The 18,956-nt window shown below is 43.4% G+C and overlaps 2 protein-coding genes across 2 annotated transcripts; both read left to right on the top strand.

Annotated features, from left to right (window-relative positions):
- Nucleotides 1-173: 173 nt before the first annotated feature.
- Nucleotides 174-7,665, top strand: LOC126407722 (ankyrin repeat and SOCS box protein 15-like). Its single transcript, XM_050072891.1, has 10 exons — nucleotides 174-224; nucleotides 809-907; nucleotides 999-1,036; nucleotides 2,308-2,439; nucleotides 2,856-3,014; nucleotides 3,142-3,387; nucleotides 3,476-3,647; nucleotides 3,887-4,430; nucleotides 5,963-6,116; nucleotides 6,251-7,665. The coding sequence occupies exons 2-10, from the start codon at nucleotides 813-815 to the stop codon at nucleotides 6,406-6,408; spliced, it is 1,698 nt and encodes a 565-aa protein (XP_049928848.1). The 5' UTR covers nucleotides 174-224; nucleotides 809-812; the 3' UTR covers nucleotides 6,409-7,665.
- A 2,640-nt stretch (nucleotides 7,666-10,305) lies between these two features.
- On the top strand, nucleotides 10,306-17,025 carry lmod2a (leiomodin 2 (cardiac) a). The gene is made up of 3 exons (XM_050072909.1): nucleotides 10,306-10,798; nucleotides 14,436-15,674; nucleotides 16,717-17,025. The coding sequence occupies exons 1-3, from the start codon at nucleotides 10,529-10,531 to the stop codon at nucleotides 16,735-16,737; spliced, it is 1,530 nt and encodes a 509-aa protein (XP_049928866.1). The 5' UTR covers nucleotides 10,306-10,528; the 3' UTR covers nucleotides 16,738-17,025.
- Nucleotides 17,026-18,956: the final 1,931 nt, after the last annotated feature.

Here is an 18,956-nt window from a genome sequence, read left to right as displayed (position 1 = left end):
TAGATGAGGAAAATGTGCAGCAGAGTGACATTACACTCCATTAGGTGCTGTGGACCGGCCTGCATGTTAAATACACTGGAACAGGTGACACCTATAAATAGCGTGGTGGAGAGTGTGTGTGTGTGTGTGTGTGTGTGTGCAGAGGGGGAGGGCCGTCAGCCATGAAACAAACACTGTGCTGCTGCCGCTTCGTCCTATGACTCCAGCACTGACACATTTATCAGGTGAGAATGACTCGATGCAGGTTTTATCACGTTACAGACGTATTTTGCGAGTTCTCCTGTTCAGATTGATGCAACATTGATACGTTTGTGTTCTTGCTGGCGTTTCTGGATCATTAGTTTAATATCTGATCAACAGAAAGGAGGTCAGGGGTCAAAGTGACCTGAAAAACTGAGCTCATAGCAAAACAATTAAGAGCTCAACAAAGACAGAGCATGTTTATTAAATGTAAGCTTGGCAGTATTACAAACTAAATGTTGGAGTGAACTGAAGGTATCTGTGATCAAACATGAGTATGAGACTGGAGAGCTGTGTCACAGTTCCATAATAACTGCTGAAGTCAGACAAACTTTCATAACAGCAAGATTTTGGACCAAGACCAGTTAATTTTAGTAGAAACGAATTCAGGCAGAACTTTTGCATCAAATCTAGAGACCTGAGTAAACTGTGTGAACTTAGTTTGGTTATCAATAACACATTATTACATCTTTAGCTTTCAGGTTTATTTTAGCTGTAATTATTTCTTACTGATGAATTGTGTCGTGTGAAGCTGTAACTTTGTGTGTCTGTACCTGTTTGACGTCAGAAGGATGGATTCAGCTGATGATTTGGACGAAGACGAACTTCTGGACTTCAACGTTCAGATGAGCATTCAGGAGTCGTGTCATCTAATGGGACCAGGGAGGTACAGCGACATGAAACAATGTCATCAGCCGTATAATAAAGTCTGACATGTTGCAGTTTTCTAACCATCATGTTCTTGTTTGTACATTTAGGAGTGAAGCTTTGAAGCTTGCTTTGGCCATCAAACAAGGTAAAGAGTCAAATGCTGGTGTGGTTAGAAATCCAAACGGGCCACAGTGTTAACATCAATAAACTGTTTTCATCAAAATACATAATTAAAGACAAGGATGTCTTGAGTCCATAGTTGAGACTGACTCTCAGTGGAGCCAGATGCATTTACAAATGTAGAAAAATACCGACACTTCCTGAGGCACCACCATCATCTAAACACCAAATGAGGAAATATCTTTTGAATCAGAACCTGCAGGCAGTAGCCATCAGAAGATGGGTACACTGTGGTCATAAAGGGATGGACACGGTCAGCAACAATACTCAGGTAGGCTGTGGTGTTTAAACCATGCTCAGCTGGTACTAAGAAAATCTCCCCCACACCATTACACCAGCAGCAACAGCCTGAAGCGTTGATACAAGGCAGGATGGATCCATGCTTCCATCTGAATGTGGTTTTTCCAATCTTCTATTGTCCAGTTTTGGTGAGAAAACCCGTGTGAATTGTAGCCTCAGTTTCCTGTTGTTAGCTGACAGGAGTGGCACCTGGTGTGGTCTTCTGCTGCTGTAGCCCATCTGCTTCAAGGTTGGACAAGGTGTTGTTGCTTCAGAGATGGTCTTCTGCACACCTTGGTTGGAACCAGTGCTTATTTGACTTCCTGTTGCCTTTCTATCATCTTGAACCAGTCTGGCCATTCTCCTCTGACCTCTGGCATCAACAAGGCATTTTGGCTCACTGGATATTTTCTCTTTTTGGGACCATCCTCTGTAAACCCTAGAGATGGTTGTGCTGAAAATCCCAGTAAATACTCAGACCAGCCCGTCTGGCACCAACAACCATGCCACGTTCAAAGTCACTTAAATCACCTTTCTTCATCATTCTGATGCTCCGTTTGAACTTCAGCAGGTCGTCTTCACCATGTCTACATGCCTAACTGTATTGAGTTGCTACCACATGATTGGCTGATCAGCTATTTCCGTTAACGAGCAGCTGAGCAGGTGTATCTAATGAAGTAGCCGGTGAGTGTATATTAAAGCATCTGTTTACAAAATCTCACACAACTCGTGCAGTATAATCCAAGTCTCATTTATACAGTCATGTCCTCCAAACACATGCATTTTCGTTAAAACCGTTACATTGGTTAAAACACTTCCACATAACCAGCACAGACACACACTCATCTGTGTGTGAGGAAGTGTTTTAACTGTTATGCTTTTAGACCACTGGTCTAACACATGAAAACATCCCAATGAAATTAAAGTAAAAGCTCCTCACTGAGACTGTTCTTGCAGGTGACATGGTGGCACTGCAGAAGCTCTGTGATTTCCCAGCAGCCTTCAGTCAGGTGGACAAGCAGGGCTGGTATCCACTGCACAGGGCGGCGGTCCAACCTCTGGTCCAGGTGCTGGAGACGGTGCTGTACGGTGGGTAAGAGGTCCACACTTTGATCTCACATGAAGTAAACAGAGCAGCTGTTGGTGATGGATGTTTTCATTGGACCTTAGAAGTTTTGTTTCAGTATGTGAAGTGAATGATGGAAGAAAGGAAGGAGGGATGGGGGACATTTTTCTCCATGCATGCTCTTCAAGCATTAGTATTTCAATTATTTAATAAAAAAATTGTTTGTAACTTTGAACTCAAATCATGAGTTGATGTGATGATGTGTCAGTGTCTTGAACCACAAGGCCACCAGGAAGCCCTGCTGCTCACAGTGCATGATAGTGTCAGCATGTGCACTCTGCCTCAGTATTCAACTTCATTTTAACAACTCTCCATCAGTACGAGTCCTTTTACAGCTGAATTCAGTGAAATAATGTTGAGCTTTGGTTGTGTGTTTCAGCGTCTTTCAGTCTGACTCTGGAGGAAAAGACTTCGGGGGGTGAGACTTTCCTGACTTTAGCAGTAAAAGCTGGTTTGGTGGAAAACGTGACGATGCTGCTGGACCATGGAGCTTCTCCTCACACGACCAACAGCAAGAATGAATCCCCTCTTCTTTTAGGTCAGGACACTGCCTCTCAATCATTGCATCCCTTCCTGGTATATTCTGTCCTTTACAGCAGACACGTAGAGGGAAAACCTTTGGAAAAGTTTTGTCCATCCTCACTGTCTGTTCCTCCTCTCTGCAGCGGTCAGAGGCGGATCCTATCAGATGGTTTCCAGTCTGATCGCTGGAGGAGCTCGGGTTGGTCAGGTGTGTCTGAAGAAGTGGACGGCCGTGCACGAGGCCTCCAGGGCCGGCTGTGTTCGAGTCATGGAGCTCCTGCTGCAGAACGGAGGTCAGGTCTCAGAGACAGACCAGTATGGAGTGACACCTCTGGGCATCGCTGCAGAGTACAGCCACTCTGAAGTCCTGGAGCTCCTCATCAAACATGGTGAACCAATAATGCTGCACTGATTTAATTTAAAACTATCTCTGTGCTCCTGGTCTAAAAATCCATGTTTCTATTTTTATATCAAAAGGTGCTGATGTAAACGCTCAGGCGCCAAATGGCGACAGCGTCCTGTACGATGCTGCAGGTTCGGGGAATCCAGACTGTATCGACATCTTGCTGCAGCACGGAGCAAATCCAAACATTCACAACCTGAGCTCCCAGCTGCCCATCCACCACGCTGCATATGAGGGACACTATCTGTGAGTGGGTCGATGTTATAGAGCTGCTGATGCTCTGATCAGCAGGGCTTCTTTGTTAAGAACAAGAAAAGTTGGCCTGGTGTTGGTCTGAGCCAAACAAGTCTCTGAACATCTGTAATTGGTCAAAAACAGACGCTGTGGCAGATTCATTTGTAAATGGATCTTTTCTTTAAATTCACGCAGCAGAATCTGAGACACATTGTATGGTAAACGAATGATCTACTTCTTTTCTCCGTCAGAGCTTTGAGGATTTTGATCCCCATCACCACCAGACGGGCCCTGCGGCTGTCCGGCCACAGCCCCGTCCACTCTGCCGCTGATGGAGGCCACACTCACTGCCTGGAGCTCCTGCTGCAGAAAGGCTTCGACGTCAATGCGCAGTTGGCCCCTCACATCACCGACAACTACGGCGACATGAGGAGGACCCCGCTGTACTTCGCTGTCTCCAACGGAGACGCGACCTGCACAGAGATTCTACTGAGGTCGGGTGCCAAACCAGACCTGGACCCGCTGCGCTGCCTCCTGGTGGCGGTCAGGTCGGGCCGCTACGAGATTGTGAAGCTGCTGCTGGCGGCCAAAGCAGATGTGAACTGTTACTTCACAGTGGTGAATGACACGGTGTTCCCCACGGCGCTGCTGTACTGTCTGAAGGATGAGGTGATGATGAGGCTGCTGCTCAACAACGGCTATGACGCAGAGAAGTGTTTCTGTTGTAACCATGACGACGAATGGGACGACCTGAGCGAGACTAGTTACTCACAAGATCAGGAGGAAAAAGTTGCTGTAAGTTGTTTTCTCACTGTAGAAATAAAATGATGTCTCAGGGTGCTTTCAGCCATAGAGTCGTCTTGCTTTGGTCCGAATCAGGGACTAGGTTTGTTACAAAGTTGTATAATCGCCTGGAGTTCGGCTCCTTGTGCAAGGAAGCTGCTCCACCTCCATATTGCAAAAAAAAAAAACGCGGCACGTGTACGGCCTCTAAAGCACACCCCTCCTCTCCTTCTCTCAAGAGAGTCTTCTGCTCCATCAGTGTCAGTGCCAGATCTGTGTCTAGGATTTAGCCACGTTTCAGTGAATCAGAGGATATTACAGTTCCTGGTATCACGTTGGAAACTGATGCGGCACCGAGGTCGTCCAGTATTTTCCAGTTTTCCATTTTCCTGTACAATGGCTAACAGGATGCCGGTTCAGTTTGCACCCATTCTTCTCCATCTTATTTTGATGTTTACTGATATTAACATTGAAAACCTCGACCTGGCGAGCGAGCAGAAGTCCGCAAAAGGAAAGTTTATAGACAGCTTTCCTCATTCCGATGAATGACTCACACCGGAATTCCACTGAATGCGTGTCTGTTGCGGAACAGCAGCGCTGCTTATCCGCTGCGTGCTCCGCTGGCGTCGACACCCTCCGGCTGCGTTTGCTCTGTGGAGCATTGCAGCTCTGCCGGACAGCGGGAGTCACGAGGACACATGAGATCTCGCGAATTCACGCATAATCGCGCGATATAACAAGATGTAGTTTCTATAAACAGAACCACAAAACCAGAGGAGTAGTAGGAAGACATCTGGGTGCACCTCCATGATTAACATCTCCTCGTCCATGGTGTCAACGGGGTGAAATGACGTCTGAAAACCTCTGACCTGTTGACTTCAGGCCTGCCTCCGCCCATTATGACGTTTTCAAGGTGTAGTGCAGGGAAATATGATCCGCCGTGAACACTGTTTTTTATTTTGAAAATTAACCAGATGTTTTATTTAAATTAACCAGATGTTTTATTTTGTTTCTGTGCACGACTTCCTGCCCCGCACGATCTGCTAGGGGCTGAATCGCTGCGTTGTTCTCCGGCGTCCAGCAAAAATAGAAGTCCTGCATATCTTATGCGGAGGGCTCCGGAGCGCCACAGCATACACCGCCACCACCGTCCAGAGCAAACCACAAAAGCACCACCAACACTTGTAAAATAGACATAAAAGGATAAATCAAGCACAAACTTAGCACAAATTTGGTGGAGCTGGCACAGTGGTGATTGGAAACATATATGCCTACATCATCTTCTTTAACCCTTTGAAACCTGAACGCTTTTGGTGTGCTGCTTTCAAGGCCTTTTGCAAGAATTTCAGGGCTTCCTGGTCACATAAAATCACAAGTACATTATAGATAATTTTTGGAACGTATTTGTTTAATACGTGTGAATTATGACATGGAAAATGAGGCTGGTTTAATTGCTCTCATGAGAACTCTGAAAGACAAATACAGCTGACTCTAAACAGTAAACCTACCTGTCTGAATCCTGTGAATGTTGTTCTGTCGTCCAGTTTTGTGATTTCGTCAGTGTCTCCTGGCTGGTGAACCTTGTGGGCCAAGTCGTCTCAATCCTCCTGGAATACGTCGGTCAGGTTTCTCTCTGTGGCAAGCTGAGAAAGATCCTGGAGAAACACAAGGAGTGGTCTCACATTCACAGGACCATACGTGAGTTAACAGTGTGGTGAAAACAGTTAAATAGCTGCTGTTGTACATGAGAACCAGGGGGCGTACTTCCTGTTCCTGTCAGGTATGACATGTTCCTGTCACTTTGGCACAAACTGCTCCTCTGTGCTCTCCAGGTAACCCTCGCTCTCTGTCTCACCTGAGCAGAGTGGTGATCAGGAAACACCTGAGCTGCAGCAGTCTGATGTCCGCCCACCTGCCCAACAGGCTGAAGGACTACCTGTTGTTCAAAGAGAACGACCTGTACGCCAAAATCATCTGCAGGGAGGACTGAGGGGACGATTTCCATCTTGTATACTGAGTCTTAAATTTGGTAATGAGTTTGTGTTTTTTTCTTTCCTTTTATGTAACAGGGCCTGTATTTATCAACCATCTATGAATTACACCTAAGAATGATCTAGAGCAGTGGTTCCCAACGAGTGGGTCACAGTCCAAAAGTGGGTTGCGGGCCCATAAATGCACTTTATTTTGAAGTACAGAAAATTTTTGGCACAGGCTTTTATTTTGTAGTGCTGTTTCCTGTTAACGGACAGATACTTAACAGAGACAGCAAACTAGCTCGATGACATGGACAAACACAAGCGCTGAATGTATTAAACTTTGTGGATCTTGAACGAATGACGAAGGAGAAATTTGGACCCCGTGGGTGGAGCAGTTTGGAACCACTGCTCTAGAGCTCACCTAGAAAGTGTGAGCAATGAGACTGTGTTACTGTAAATGATTTTTTTCTAAAGGGCATTAACGAAGTTTATTTTCACTGTATTGTGTGAGGTGACTCAGATTTCTGGGACTCAGGTGTTGGATGAAGGAGCCTGTTAACTGTGTATCTGTTTTTTTGGGGGGGAAATAAAACAGAGATGGTGATGTTCAGACCATTACGTACCCGAAGCAGGGAGGGCTCTTAAACACTGTAAATTGTCAAATAAAAGGGTACATCTAAATAATGTCACAGGATCAAAGTATTTTTTAAGGTGCTGTTGCCGTTAGTAACACTAAGGCTGCTGTCAGCCCTAGAGTGGTCTCCTCTGGTCTGAATCAGGGACTCATGTTGTTCCAAAGTTGTATAATTGCCTAGAGTTGGTTCGTGTTCTCACGGCAGCATTTACAAGCGGACCAGATCAAATGCCTTGTGTGAGAAAGCTGCTCTTGATTGGTCAGAATTTCCATGTGGGAAAAATCCAGGAAGTAAAGCAAACGTTGAAGAAGAGTACACTTGCAAGATAAATGTGACACTTTCTAATGTCACAATGGAGGGACAACTACGCAGGTTGATTTTAGCGCTGCTCATCGTGGACTATATTGCTGTCATTGTTCATTTTAGTCAAACCATACAGTTTGAAAACGAGGCGCGGCTCCAACTAGAAAACAATGTTTTGATGCATTGGATGTGCTGAATGTGCATATTAAGGCAGTACAGGAGGAGGTGCACATTAATAATCCTCCAGGACTGTAACATGCTCATGTTTAACCCAAACAATGTGTCATGTGACTGCAGTTGCTTCACATCCAGGTCGGAACACCTTCTCACCACAAACCAATCGCACCAGAGTTCCTTTGGAACCGGACCGAGACCACCTCTTCAAGAAGGTCTCGGTCCGGTTGTTTCGATGTGTTCACACCTGCACAAACGAACCGCACTGAGGGGGCAAATAAAGTTGAGTTTGACTGAACTGAACCAAACAGGGCAGGTGAAGACCAGAGGGGCCCCTGGTCCTGTGCCTGGTAGGCCCATTCAGTTATTTATTTATTTATTTATTTATTAACTTTCCAGAGGGAAGTTGGGTTTCCCCCATCTAGTGGTCATTAGAGAAATTGCAGCTGAACAAACTTTGAGCCATAGCACTGTTGGATCATGCTGACAGTGAACACAGCGAGGAGGTGTGAGCTGCTTCCTCTGGCTGACAGACAGTGAAAGCAGATCGACTCTAAATTTAACCTCCTGACCTGCGGAAACAACAACAACAACAATGTGGCTGCACATTCTGGCAGGTCACCCGAGAACGTGATAACAGACAGAGGTCACATTGTTTTGAACAACCTCCAAACTGTTGACACGCGCTGGAAGTTGAGTCAGATGTGTAAAGCAGCAGGTGTGTTAATGTGCTAAAGCACAGCACGTACAGATTAAAGCGAGACAATAAAACAAGGTGTATGTGACATATCACAGGATTTTCAGGTGCCATTACACCTCATCCATCAGCCAAACTCTGCAGTGTCAGCAGCTGGCTGTGTTTCTGTCTGTCTGAACAAAATTAAACTGAAGTGAAAAGCAAGTTACAGTTCGAGGTTTCGGCCACTGGGGGCAGCAGAACAAGCTGAAAGCACACCAAACATAATATCACTCTGTAAAGTAGCTGTGTAAAGTAGCTGTGCAGCTGCCAGTGGTGAAGCTGTCGAGTATCAAGTGTCTCAGAGGAAAATAAATGAAAAGAGCGTCCAAAATGTTTGCTTTGAGGTTTGGGACTTATGCCGAGGAATAACAGAGATGTGTCATGAACACATAGATACATTTTGTGATGGATTATCTCTCTGCAAGTTGATTTTTGTAGAAATGAAGTGAAACCAACGGCTGCCTGGCAGGAGGGGAATGAATCTAAAAAGTTAGCAGGAAATGACACACAATTTGGGATTTAATGGAGTTAAACATGCAGGAAACACCAGTTGGGTCCTTTGTATTGTAACTGAACGTGTTTCCATTCTCAGTCCAGGCCGCACAGCTGGATGACTGATGCTTATCAGCAATAATCCAGGTCAAAGGTCACATTTACGACAGCTTTAGGATGAGAGCGGCGTTATGTTACTCAAAGTCTTTTCACTTCAGACATGTAACATGAAACGACTTCCAAGCAGCTTGTTAAACATTCATCAGTGACGGCTGCATGTTGACACTGAGCTCTGATGGTTGTCTTGGCAACAAAACAACAAAACTATTTAAAGGAGCAGTGTGTCGGATTAAGAGGGGTCTACTTTATATATAAAAAGGGTTATGCTAAGATCTATTTGATATATAAATAGAACATTTACATCTATGTTTTTATTGGTGTAGAATATACCTTTGTACTGTTGGCAAACAGTATGAAGTTTTTTGGTGGGTGGGGCTTAGCTGGATGCAAAACAATTCTCCACAGACACTAGCAACTTTTGTTGGCTTGTTTAAACAATGGAGGAAGATGATGTGAGTGGTGCGTTCAGAGATACTCATTCCCAGTGTTGCAGCGCACTCTGGCACAAACTGGACCGTTCAAAGTTGAGCATTTTAACATGGGGGTCTATGGGGTATTGACTCGCTCTTGGATTAGAGGAACTGCAGTTTCTGACACATTGCATTGGCTCATTTTTTTAGCCTCAGAGGTTTGCACTTGGGCCTTTCGTTTTTTTAGGTTACTTGAAGGCCACCGTAGGTTCACAAAAGGGAGGTGTTGCAGAGGGGTATTCAGTTAGTTGCAATTTGCAACCTCAACACTAGATGGCACTAAATCCTACACACTGATTCTTTAAAGACTTCCCCTTCACATTGGCTTACAATTTCAGTTTCAAAGTTTACTATGAATGAATAACTACTAAACAGATTTTGAGGTGAGGCCGCTTTCTGTCTTGTGCTCCAGTTTGTATCTCGGCTGCACTGAGACAAATTCCTTTAACCTTTCCTGATCGACACTGCAATCATTTTTTAACTTGATATGGCAGATTTTGGAGATCAAAATCAGTCACTCCTTTGCTTTTGTTCCACCAAATGTTAAAAAGAAAGTTGAGGATTATTTGAAAGCGTCCGATAACTCTGTCTGTCCTGACTTGATGTTGTTTCTGTTCTGGTGTAAACAACATGAGGGTCCAACATCAGTCCTCCTCAATGCCAGCCAGAGCTGCACTGTACATAATCCCACCATCCTCAGGGAGAACAAGTGTTTCCCTGACAACACCACAACCACGGCGTGTTTCTGTGTCCCGACACGTTACGTAATGCCGCAGAGCTACATCTCCGATGTCTCCCCACGGCGTTTTGTTCCCTTCATTTCTTTCGAGGCACGAGTCGCTGATGAGCTTTCAGCACAGGCCACTCAGAGGGCTCACATTCCAGCAGTAAGCCTATCTCATTGACCCCCCACCCAACACCCTAAAAAAAGACAGGACCATCAGCGGTATGACGGCCCTCCCCTTTCTCCCTGTCAGGCTCCTCTGGCAGCTGGGACCAGTAGATGAACAAGGACTCTGTGATTTGCCACCAGTCGTCCACAGCATCCCCGATGTGAAGGAACCTGATGGAGGACAAGTCAGTGCGAGGATTCAATCAGGAAAACAACTAAAGGAAGATTCAAGGACACAAAGAGATAAAAGTACAAGGAGAAGATCCAGAGATTGAGGTGTTTGAGGAATCTTTAAACAAGAGCAGAATCATGAGTACCTTTGGGTACCGCAGGGAGCTGAAGAAGTACGAAGAGGTGGATGAAGACGAGCTGCTGGCCACTCTGTCCTCGGAGGAGCTCCAGGAGCTGGAGAGGGAGCTGGCCGACCTCGATGACAACATCCCCATCGGCCTGAGGCAGAAAGACCAGACTGCCAAAACCCCAACGGGGAACTTTGACAGAGATGCTTTGCTGAAATACTGGGAGGACGAGAACAAGAAGCTGATGGAGGACGAGAAGATGGAGTCCAATGGAGGACAGGTGAGAGGGGACATCAATACTCTGTCTTAAAGTTTTCTATAACACACTTAAAACACCATAACTGCACGTTTTAACCACCAGGAGAGGAAATTTCACATTCCTGCTGGTCATTCTCCAAATGTAAGACAGTGTTTTCAAAACTCTAGTGTCTTAAAGGTCTCGCCAACATCTGAGATTTTAGAAACTACCAAATTTACACGATCCTCTTTACAATGTTCATGTTTGTTTATAATGTTTTGGATTTAATTTTCCAAAAATAAACATCTAACTTTCAGAACACAGATGCTACAGCAGCAACGGGAATTTCAAATATGGTCCCTGCTTGCACCTGCATCACATGATGATCCGAACCTCTGACAGAAATAAAAAGTTGACCAAATGTTAAATGTGATGGACTGTCTCTTCCCAGTAGGGATTATCACAATATTCGATTCGATATATTGCAGTTTCATGGTATCATGGAATTAAACGATTATTAGTTTTTAATCAGAATGAACTTTAAAGGAATGAAACTTAAGGGTCATTTTGTGTTAAATAAACATTTTATTACTATAATTGAAACCATTTTCTTTAATGGAAATGTGGGTAAACAGTCTCCCTTTCTGGAAATAATTAAAATAAAGTTGCAATTCTGCATCCATTTGCTTTTTTTCTTCAATATCATAGATAAGCAGATTTCATGTCACAGTCTACCTTAAAACTGGTACACCGCTACAACTCTACTTCTCAGCAAATTTAAAGTTACTGCAGGTTGATTTTGACAGAAATGAACTGAAGCCTGGAACAAAATCAATCGGTGAACTTGTAGAAACATGTAGAAATACTCTGTAAAAGAACAAGAGCATTGAAATATACTAAAAGTACCAAAGGCAACAGTATTTGTGCAGAATGGCCCATTTCAGAATATTTATATTAAATTACAGGATTGTCATTGATGGATAAATGTGTTCATCACAGTGCATTTAAATTACTTTATAAACTGCCAGGGGGCTTAATTCTTAAAAATACATCGTAGTTTATTTGCAGACTATATTTTGTATTAATAATCTGAATGTGTTGACATGAAAGGCTCAGTCGGCAGCTTTTATGAAAATGACTTTCACTGTATCCTGACTGTCGTACATGAGACAGATTATCTGTGAAAAAATCAGGTTCCTCCGACTCCTCCAAGTACTCTAATGGTATTTTCAAGAATCCACCATGCCTGAACGAAAACAACCAATCAGAGCAGGGAGGAGTCTCCATCGCAGTGTCAATCACTGCTCGTGCACATGCAGTGAAGCTCCCCTCCCCCATACATGCTCTCACTCAGTCAAGTTTAACACAGTGGCGAAAAACAACCACCAGCAATAAAAAAACTGCCCATTCCTCCATTGCCAACATCAGCGTACACGACAAAGACAAGTAAACACATCAAGACTGACGACTGACATCTCTCTCCTTCTGAAAGTATAACTTGTTTTAATCACATGACTATTATGACGTGCAAAATTCAGATGGAGGGCAGGAAGTGATAAATCCTAATACTGAGGAAAGTGACTACATATAATGGTTGGCTGAACCTGCAGGCAGCAGGTATTGTCAAAAAATTGAAACTCATGTTGGAAGTTATCCATACAAACAATGAAAAGTGTAATTTTTTCCACAGCTTGACTGATTTGTTTGGTGTCAACACTATTGTTGTTACAAATGACCTCATCTTCCAGACATCCTAACATTACTTACATTACCCAGCGAGCAGATAAAAGCATACAAGAGTCTAGTAACTGTAACTATTTTGTGTGCAGTCTGGTCGATGACTGAAACAACTACGGTCTGTTTTTTGGCTGGGTGAGTAAATGTGCTTAAGTGTACCTGTCTTTTGTGTTTCCACTCCGCTGTCAGGCTACATTACTAGCTAACGTTAACTTCATTTAATGTTTTCTACCTACTAAGTCAACTGTTCCTAGAGGCCTGGTGAAAGTCCAAAAAAAATCTGGGTTGTTGCTAAAAACAAGGAGAAATTGTCACAGCACACTTTAATGCACCTGTTTATATCTGACTTTGAAATTAGTTGACTCCGCTCCTCCAGACTAAACATGGAGGTTTTTGATTGACGTTTGCCGCTCTTTCTTAGTGCCTTTTTAATTTCTTAAGTTTCTCCCCTTTACGTCCTGCTGTTTTTCGGGACTTAAAGTGGCCTTTGTTTTTTTTTTTCCAGTTTGACAGGAACACCTGTAAACAACACAAATCAGAGACATTTGTGCAATGTTGGTCGTCTTTGCCGCCAGGTCTCAGCTCTCCATCCGGACAGCGCATATGCAAAGACGTGACGTCACATACAAAGAAGCGAGTGAGAGCGTGCGCAGGAAATAGGACTGCCTTAGAGACTCCTCCCTCCTCCTCCTCATTACATGCATTGTGTCTTTTAAAAATACAATAATAATACGGTTTCTGCTCATTACATGCATACAGTCTTTTTCAAAATAAATGCGGGTGAAACATTGTTTGGTTTTAATTCCTTCAGTTTAGGCAACAAAACGTGGTTGGGTTTAGAAAAAAACATCATAGTTTGGCTTAAAATTCACACGGGAACTGATGAACCATATGTTTGACCCACTGAATCATACCGTCGCAGAAGGTGCCTCTGTGTGTCGGTCTCTGACACTGAGATCACTGACAAAGCGATAGTTTTACGTTTGGAGTGAGAACTGAGATGAAACAACACGTGCAGTATTTTAAGTAATGAATCAATCAGTGACGAGACAAGACAGCCTCAGTCTGACAAAGTAAGACTTGTCTTACCCTGACAGCAGTTTTGGAAAAAAAAATAAATCAGAAAACAGATTCAGTTTCAGTTTGGGATTAAAGGAGCACTCTAACAATTTTACACATGATGATCAGTTTACCCATCACGTTGAGTCCTGCTTAGCCTGTGAAAACATTTGTTTGGTGTCTTCTGTGGCTCTGCAGCAGAAAATAACCCAGACGACCTTGCAGTGATGTCATCAGGTTTGGCTTGTAGAATACAAATGTATAATAGAAGTTCTGCGTCACAAACTGGAGGTGTGGAGTTTGATTCACAGTTGAAAGTTTTTGTCCAGTTGCATTGTTGGAAATGTAGGATTCAGTGTTTCTGGAGCTTGGCCCATACTATGGACTAAAAGTGACAAATATTTTGGTCTCCGTTGCCTCAATTCTTTCTGAAATTTGAATTTTTTTCTACTTGTCTCTCAAACGTCCTTCACCTTGATGAAAGTTCAATCATATCATTGCAATACAAATGTAATGCTAGAAATAAAGTCATACTGTATTTGTGCATGTTTGGCCACAATGAGATGTGTTTTTGACATGAAGCCTTTTGCTTTGGGACCAAAATGTCCTCACATATTGTGTTGTCCTCTGTAATTTCAGATGCATGCTCAGTGTGTGTTCAGACATAAACTCACTGGTGTGATATATATAATGATGTAGAAAGTGTCACATGTATCCAGTTCACTAAAATGTGTTGGTGGAAAACAGTCTAAAAATACAGACTGTCGGAGAAATGCCAGCTCTAATGACTGTCTGCCAGCGTTGGAGAGGGTTCCTAATTAAAAGTCGGAGGCTGGAGAATGTCAGGGTTCGACCTAATTTTCTGTCCTGTTGTCGTGTGCAGGAAGGACGTCAAGATAAGAGCAGAGGGGAGCGAGTGACAGTGACCACCAGCGATGCCAGTAAGACTGTGGACAGTGACAGGAGGAAGATTTCACAGAAGGGGAAGAAAGTTCAGAGTGTCTACAGCAAAAATGATGCGAAGGAAGATGAGGCGGAAAAGAAAGATGAGTGTAAAAAGGAGGCTCTGATCAGGATTAAATGTCCTCAGAAAAACGGTCTGTCAAAAGGCACGAGGAGTGAATCGAGGAGGAGTGAAATGACAGAACAAAACCTGAATGCAACCTCTGACAGAGCAAGCGGGAACCCGATCGTAATTGATGAAACTCTGGAGCAGATCCGGAGTGACGATCCCACCATGAGAGAAGTCAACCTTAACAACATCGAAGACATTTCCCAAGAAACCTTGCTTCGTTTTGCCGAGGCCTTGTGTACAAACACTCACGTCCACATGTTCAGCCTCGCCAACACCCACGCCGATGATCGGGTTGCCTTCGCCATCTCTAAGATGCTCCGTGAGAACCGCTTCATCAGGAACCTGAACATTGAGTCCAACTTTGTGTCTGGTCAGGGTATCCTGGCTCTGCTGGCGGCGCTTCAGCATAACAGGACACTGGTGGAGCTTCGCTTCCACAACCAGAGGCACATTTGCGGGGGTAAGGTAGAGATGGAGATGGTCCAGCTGCTGAGGGAAAACACGACTTTGCTCAAGCTTGGTTACCAGTTCGACCTCCCGGGTCCGAGAATGACAGCGACCAGCATCCTGACACGCAACCAGGACCAAGAACGACAGAGGAGGCTCCAACAGAGGAAGGAGCAGAGTCCTCCAGAGGTGTCAGGACAAGGTCCTGGTTCATCTGCAGAAAACAGACCACAGAAGAAGCCCTCACAATCTTCTAAGACTGTTGAAAATCAGATCAGAAATCCCCCTGCTCCTCCTCCTCCTCCCCCTCCTCCATCTTTAAATCCACCAACGAGGAAGATCTCTGAAATGGTCAAACAGCACGAAAGTTCAAACAGCACGAACATTCAGTCAAACCAAAAAAAGCCAAAGTCAAAGAAGCTCAAGAACGGGGCCAATGAAAAGGAGAGTGCAGATATTCTCAAAGACCTGAAGAACGCCTTGAAGCCGTCACTGCAGAAGAGACGAGACGAACCATCACGTCTTCCACCACCACAGAGGTCAAGCCGTGATGACCTGATGGCGGCAATTCGTGGGAGCAGCATTGGGTCCTTAAAAAGGGTAAGACTTCCTGTGAGCAGAATTTAAGACTTGAGTGAGGAATTTTGTTTTTCTTGAGTGAAAGCATCACAGACATAATTTAGCCTCCAAAAGCCATTAGACCCCCTCAGTGTGAACGCCCGCTGTCACCAGATGACAGCCTCTGTCATTCCTCGACTCTCTGACAGGTTATAAATAGTTTGACTTCTTCACTGCTGTTTGATAAGACTGATGGCTGCTGGGAGGAGAGCAGATGAGAGTGTTGTTCAGATTCCCACCGAGGTTAGAGAGCTTTGAACACTGTCGTAGCTCCAACATGCTTTTAAAGGACAGTGAGGTACAAACAGGACAAAACGCACGATGCTGGGAGCAAAATTAGTTTCATGAGTAGCTTTCATGAAGTTAATCTGGACAGCAAACAACCAAAGTCAAATAAAATGATCTGATCATACCAACACAATGTGACTTCCAGTGGGCATAGTGCCATGACAAGAAGCGGTTTTTAATAAAGACATTGCTGCTTTCCACCGGGGATAGCACCACAAAAAGCAATTGTTTTAAACTGCTACATTGCTGTGTTTCCACCGGGGATAGTCCCATGAAAAGCAGTTTTTTTTTTTTACCAAGACATTGATGCTTGTCTGCTGGGATAGTGCCACCATACCGGGTATTCAAAGCCAAAAAATGATGTTTTTTCCAACCATCACCAAGTAGTTTTTGTGCCTAAACATAACCACACATTAACTGCAATGTTGAGATGTAAAGTTGCTTGCAACGTATCTGCTACATAAAAACAAAACAAAAATAAATGTAACGTATCCATGGATTGCAGAAACGTACAATGCCAACATTTAACCTGGAGACTAGGTTGCCAGATTAAGTTTTTTTTTTTTAACCCCTAATAGTCTGCAGTGGAGTCAGAAAGTCACCAGTTGATGTTTTCTTTAATAAAAGGAAAGACAAAAGACAAACGCCAAGTGCGCTCAGTCCTGTCAGACTTGAGACAGCTTTTTAAACATTCAGTCTTAGATTGCAACTCAACGTGTGATGTTTGTCGTTTCAGGTGGATCTGTCAGAGGGCTGAACTCACCTGCCGATCACACCTCAACTTTTCTCACTTTGTATTGAAACATTTCATTTTTATTTAACACTAAAAATGTCACTTTGTAACAGTATCTTATTTAAATTGTCACACGGCGTAGCAGCAGACTGCATTTCTGTATGTTTCAGACGTTGTTGCTGTATTTTGTTACTGTGTGAAACTGACTGTGAATACTGATGTGTAGAGAAATAAAGTTTATGTTCTGACTCTGCTTACGTTTATGTTATAAAAACATATGAAAGGATTTTTAACAGCTCTTTATTGATCACATAAGTGTCTATTCTTCAGATTTATTTGGACTCAGGATCAGAATAACTTACTTAAAGATGTGGCCTTCAGGTCCTCCTGGGACATTTGTACACTGATACCACATGCGCTCTTTTTTTGTTTTTCGTCCAATGCATTGTTCCACAACAGGTTTTTTTTTTCCAAACCACTGCCTAAATTTTTTGTTGAAACATCCTATTACTTGCTAAGCTGGGTTTATGAAGATTAGTAATTAAGTTGTTCTCTTTAGATTTCTGTTATTAAACTGATGGTCATATATATTATGTAATATTTACTATTAGTTTTGTTTTTCTTTGGTCATGAAGGCTGCTTTCTTGATTCATTTTTCGATTGAGTTGTCTTAGTTATACCTGTAAAACATTATCAGGTGGAGCCCTCACAGTCCGCTCTGTTTCCTAGATTCTTGAAATCCAGTGATATATTAATTTACACAAAGAAGCCTTGCAGGATGGAGGCTTGTTTTCTTTGCAGCTGTCTTTGTCGACTGCTTTCAAGTGGAACTTGTGAGTCTAGATTTTTTGCGACAGCAGGGGTACAGACAGGAGGTGAGGAGGATTGTGCACACTTGCCAATCAGGAGGCCTCGTTCAGAGAGCTTATTACAAACAGTCTTTCTGTAACACGACTTTTTTTTTTTTAAAGATATCATTACAGGTCATACAACAGCTTCATGTGTTGGGCGTCCTGAGAGGAGGATCAGCTCTTTGTGTTCTGTAATAAAGACCACTCACAGAGGGATTAAACTCCACCACACACTCACACAGAGAGATGTTATGTGAGCTGACTGCAGCAGCTGCAGCTCACTGTCAAAACACACACACACACACACACACACACACACACACACACACACACAGAGTATACGTATACTACAGATTATTTTTTTCATGTATGGCAAAAGGCAAACTGAAATTTTCATAAAATGAAAAGTCAAAAGGCGTACTCGTCCAACTCCTCTGCTGTAACAGCATACTTCTAAATCTAATGAGAACTTGTTTGCAGTCATACGACTATTATGACTGTCTGATGAAATTCAGATCGGGGGCAGGAGGTGATAAATCCATATCCTTCCAATCACAAATTGGAAATAGAGGAAAATGACATAAAAGGGCTGAATGAACCTGCAGGCAGCACAGTGGCGTTTCCTGGGCTTGAGGACATTCAGGGCTTCACCTGGACCTCTGTCGGGGGTCCAGAAGGTACATGCAGTGCCGCCCATGGCATAGGCAGTATAGGCAAATGCTAAGACCGGCGTCATCCATAGGGGGGCGCCACGAATGGGGGAAGAAAAAGGAATCAAAATGTTTATCTTTTACTATTTTTACTAAAACTATTACTACTGTTATTTTGAAATATGACATAAGGCCACAACAACTTAACTTTTAAAAAAGGTGAAGTCCGCACACTGTTATAGCTCCTCAAATGTTTATTGTAAGGATCAACGTTTTGATCAACATAGATCTTCGTCTTCCTGATGAAGATTTATGTTGATCGAAACGTTGATTAACTCTGAGAAGAGTTTAATAGAAGTTCTCCAGTTCTAACGTTAGCTTGACTCCTAGCATAATGTCTTGTACTTGTAGTCAAGTTATGACTGTTGTTTTGTCAATGTATACATGCTAGTACGGTGACTAATATAACGCTAACAGTATTTAATAATGGCATGTGACTGTATTTAACTGTGGAAATAGATGTAAGAGAAGTTCAATAGCAGTTCTCTAGTTCTAACGTTAGCTTGACTCCTAGCATAATGTCATGTACTAGTAGTCACGTTACGACTGTTGTTTTGCTTTGTTGCTTTGATATAACAGCTAATAAACATACTGTTCATGAAGAATGGATCCAGGAGGTTGTTGAGCAGAAGTGAGCCACATGAACTCTTCACCCTGGAAACCTGGAAAGGAGACAGGCTAC

This window comes from Epinephelus moara, chromosome 20 (genome assembly GCF_006386435.1).
Source record: "Epinephelus moara isolate mb chromosome 20, YSFRI_EMoa_1.0, whole genome shotgun sequence".
Classification (NCBI taxonomy): Eukaryota; Metazoa; Chordata; class Actinopteri; order Perciformes; family Serranidae; genus Epinephelus; species Epinephelus moara.
The sequence above is the reverse complement of the archived record's forward strand: the minus strand, read 5'-3'. Positions and strand labels throughout refer to the sequence as shown.